The sequence below is a fragment of the Octopus bimaculoides genome, chromosome 1, assembly GCF_001194135.2.
Source record: "Octopus bimaculoides isolate UCB-OBI-ISO-001 chromosome 1, ASM119413v2, whole genome shotgun sequence".
Lineage (NCBI taxonomy): Eukaryota > Metazoa > Mollusca > Cephalopoda > Octopoda > Octopodidae > Octopus > Octopus bimaculoides.
The window spans coordinates 78,556,027-78,560,836 of record NC_068981.1 but is presented as its reverse complement, the minus strand read 5'-3'; the positions used below and the strand labels follow the sequence as shown (position 1 = coordinate 78,560,836).

The 4,810-nt window shown below is 35.0% G+C and overlaps 1 protein-coding gene across 4 annotated transcripts in view; it reads right to left on the bottom strand.

The window, feature by feature from the left end:
* Positions 1-4,810, bottom strand: part of LOC106871456 (protein sidekick-1) — a 648,066-nt gene that overhangs the window by 61,492 nt on the left and 581,764 nt on the right. The window contains exon 32 of one of the 4 annotated variants that reach the window (XM_052967564.1): positions 1,576-2,614. The exons of the other annotated variants lie outside the window; for them this stretch is intronic. Within the exon in view, the coding sequence (XP_052823524.1) occupies positions 2,409-2,614 (206 nt within the window). The 3' untranslated portion in view covers positions 1,576-2,408. Of the gene's footprint in view, positions 1-1,575; positions 2,615-4,810 lie in introns of those variants that run through there. 4 annotated transcript variants of the gene reach the window in all.

The following is a 4,810-nucleotide window of genomic DNA, read 5'->3' as shown; positions in this document are numbered from 1 at the left end:
GGATCGTTGCCAGTGCCCCTGGACTGGCTCATGTGCGGGCCACACATGAAATCTTTCGAGCGAGATCGTTGCCAGTGCCCCTGAACTGGCTCTTGTGCGGGTGACACATGAGGTTTTTCGAGCGAGATGAGCGTGGCCGTTGCCAGTACCGCCTGACTGGCCTTCGTGCGGGTGACACGTAAAAGCACCCACTACACTCTCTGAGTGGTTGGCGTTAGGAAGGGCATCCAGCTGTAGAAACTCTGCCAAATCAGATTGGAGCCTGGTGTAGCCATCTGGTTTCACCAGTCCTCAGTCAAATCGTCCAACCCATGCTAGCATGGAAAGTGGACGTTAAACGACGACGACGTATATATATACAGGTATACCTTACCCTACGTTGTTAATTGGTTCCAGGAGACATGACTTAAGTCGAATTATCTTGTCTCTAGACTAAACCGATAATAACCATTCCCAGTTCTGTACATGGTTAATAAAAACCTATTTTTAGCTTACAAGCAAATTATTATTTTTTTAATACAGTACAGTTAAAGTAATCTAAATTTACAAATACAATTTGACGGTATTTACCGTACATTGCAGACACTTTATGAATGTGGTTTGCAATAAGACATGATAAAATAAAGGCTATTTTAAAGCTTAAAAAACAAATTCAGTTATTTTTATTATTTTGCAATAGTAAAAAAAACTAAATTATTTTAAATTTACCAGTACATACCTAAATAAGACAACACAGCTCATTTCATGATTTCGTTCACTAAGCTACACTACTTTATGGTGTGAATCTTAACATTTACTGTATGTATTTTATGTGCTTTTAACGGTTTTCTAGTGATTTTATGATTCCAATATTTGTGGTGGACAGCCGTAAAGTTGAGTAAAAATAACTTCACTTGATTTTTATTTTTCCATATATAAGTTTTGAAAACTGAAGTATAATCGAGAACAACTTAAATCAAAACAACTTGAGCCAAGGTATGCCGGTATTTATTTATATATCATGGACTCTCCCATTGTTAGACGATGTATGAGGCTATGAGCAATTTCTTGTTGAACAATCACACAAATGATATATAGTGATCAAATGTTTGTGTTCAATAAGCTCACACCCTCTACCAAATTGACATTACCTGTACAAGTTCACCAATGCCACATATAATTATGTATGTATGAGTGTGTACACACATGTATACACACACATTCCTGCTTATAAATACTTGAAGAGATCCAACACCAGCAAAATGAGGAAGGTTTTTTTCTAAATACAGACAGAATACTTTTAACAATAAACTCCTTTCTCACCTTTAGCAGGTAATGTTGTTTTAATAGTAGGAATGCTGTAATTAATAAGCTATGTTGGCCTGAACACTAACTTAGCAGGTGACATTTTAAAAGCAGACAGGTTTGAGAGATTACAAATGTGATGGCTGAGGAGTGATAGGAAAAATAGCAGATAATTGCTTTAGAGGTGTGGGGGAAATACCAGAGTATTCTGGCCTATTCTGGCTGTGTAGAATGTAAACAAAGAGAATAAAAAAAAACAAAAGAAAAAGAGAAGAAAAACAGTTCACTATTATCATTATGCCTCAAAGCTATCAGAGAGAGAGAGAATGGAGGGATGGAGATTTACAAACACACACACACACATTGTAAGGACACAGGAAGTAGAGGCTTACTGAAAAGAAACCACTGACTGGAAAACATCACACATTCATCGAGAAATCTTTCATCTTTTACTTGTTTCAGTCATTAGAATGCTGCCATTCTGTTGCACTGTTTTGAAGAACTTTAGTTGATCGAATTGACCTCAGCACTTATTCTTTTTAAGCCAGGTACTTATTCTATCGGCCTCTTTTGCAGAAGTGGTAAGTTACGCTAAGCTGCCTAATGATTGCACTGAGAGTACAAATATATGTGGAATACTCTATCTCTCACACTGTAATACCTTGAGTATGCAGTTCAGTTGATCAAACAACTGGAATGCTCAGCATCAAAGCCAATAGAGATTCCATTAATTAGGATTTCTAACATGCATACAAGGATACAGATTTGGAGAAAGAGACAAAATCAATTATATTGGCCCCAGAACTATATAGGTATTAATTTTGACCGACCCAAAAGTGTTGAACCAACAGAATTGTTAGTGCATCAGGCAAAACGTTTAGTGGCATTTCTTCTGGATCTTTATTTCTCAAGGTCTCACCGAGGTCAACTTTGCTTTTCATCCTTTTGGGATAAACAAGACAAAGTACCCATCAAGTACTGGGGCCCAATGCTATCGACTTCTCCCTTAGCTCAACATCTGAAAATAGTATTGCAGCATCTTATTAATCTGATCATTGGGATAATCCATAAAGAGATACCATTAAAATATTGCTCGTATCAGTTAAGCAGAAAAAAAAGAACAATCACAACAAAAACAAACAAGCAAAGTTCCAAAAGATCTTAAGTTCTTTTTTTTTTTCCGTCTCCAACTTACTTTCTGGGTCCCTAGGCTGGTATACATGTGGTTCACGTGTCAACAATGGAACCTCTACATGGTAGTTTGATCTGCTATATTTGTACTCTGGTGCTCCATCTCCAGCATGGCTTTGGCCGTGATGGCTAAAACAAACTAAAGAACTACCATCTTGAAAAATGAAGATCATATTGGACAAGGTAGTCCAAAGTATACAAAAAGATGGAAGTTTACAGGTGGAACACTTTTGAACAGAGATCTTTCCAAGCAGGGCAGAACTGTGGCTAACAACAACAACAACAACAACACCAACTGTTACAATAGATAATTCATGCTCAAATTACATCCTACTCCTTTTGAAAAAACAAGAGACACATTGGATAGCATAGTTATAAAGACACAAAAGCTGCAAGAAGGATGGGTTGCTCATGATTGGAATGCTTTAAATCATAGATCTGCGTAGTCCAAGGAAGACTTGCAAGTGAAGAAACAAAAACGAAAACAACAACAGGAGCAGCTGCAAGAGCAATAACAGTGACAATGTAAAGGAAATAAACAATAGTAGAAAACATATCACTTAACAACAACAACAACAGAAATTAAATAAATGGTAGTGCAGTAGGTACATTTTAGATCACAGCTGATAGTCAATAGCCTGAGCAGTTTGAGACACATCACCATTGTTGTATTATATCTGATATGGAGTCACTTACTGCTTAGTGGTTGAGTCTACCTAGCACTGACTAAGCACCATAAGTGATTATAATTCAGATGTAGTAGTAGTGTAGAATATTGATTTGCTGTTCACAAATTCAATTCACTGCATGCAAAGAAAAAAAAAAAGCTACCTGTAAACAGCTTGAACTAATGTGGAATTAGGAGTCAATGGGGTAGCTTCTATATGGTGGTTTCAACGGCAGAGAATTTCTGACAGCTGACACAGAACCATGTTCTGAATAGAATCTGTTTTCAGATTTCAAGTTGATTTGACTCAAAGCATCTGTCCCTTCAAAATGAACTACAACGCACCACCACTATCACTACCAACAACAACAACAACCTATATATGGTCACATGATTTACTGGAGTAGTAACTAAATCTCTCTCAAGTCACATCCTATTTTAAAAAGGGATACATTGGATAATGTAATCCTAAAGAAAAGACAGCATAATTAAAGCTGAAATTCCTTTGATCAAATGTACTTCATCAGGAATAACCAGAGGCTACACAATACATGCTCACTGCAGTAGTTCAGATTCCTGTCTTGGACAAAGTTTAACCTTCATCTGCTTAAAATTACAGAAGCTTAAGTTGAATACTGTCTTTACAGACCCATATGGTCTAAAAAATATTAGGTAACATTATGACATATGGTCTTAAAATATTAGGTAACATTATGACATATGGTCTAAAAAATATTAGGTAACATTATGACACATGGTCTAAAAAATATTAGGTAACATTATGTCATATGGTCTAAAAAATATTAGGTAACATTATGACATATGGCCTAAAATATTAGGTAACAGTATGACATATGGTCTAAAAAATATTAGGTAACATTATGGCATATGGTCTAAAAATATTAGGTAACATTATAACATATGGTCTAAAAATATTAGGTAACATTATGACATATGGTCTAAAAATATTAGGTAACATTATGAGATATGGTCTAAAAAATATTAGGTAAAATTATGACATATGGTCAAAAATATTAGGTAACATTATGACATATGGTCTAAAAATATTAGGTAACAATATGACATATGGTCTAAAAATATTAGGTAACATTATGCCATATGGTCTAACAAATATTAGGTAACATTATGACATATGGTCTAAAAATATTAGGTGACATTATGACATATTTCTTCATGTTAGTTATAGACAGTTGAGTTATTTTATTTCCATCAAGTTCTGTCTTCTTACCAGTATGCTATATTTCTGGAATTAAGCTAATTTAGTGCACTTCAGTCAGTAAGTTGCTATGTTAGCCATCTGACAGTGTACAGCTGTTAAGTAACCGCATGGGCAATGTATAATTGATGATATTTTCCCAGGAGAGAAGCTGATTTGAAATACCATTATTATCAATGCTGTTTAATCAGTGCTTTATGAAATTTTGTCTTTGAAATATGAGGACAGTGTACCAATGACATATTACACAAGAAATATTTAACAGAAGCTAAATATTCAGTGTCAAATTAATAACTTTTTTTTAAAGTTTAAGCACTTTTACTCGCATTGTAATACAGTGGGTTTCCTGTCAGTAAAAAACCTTGATATAACATTTTAGCCACATCCCATACCTCCAACATGTCTTTTATAAGTGATATTTTAAGGAGAAA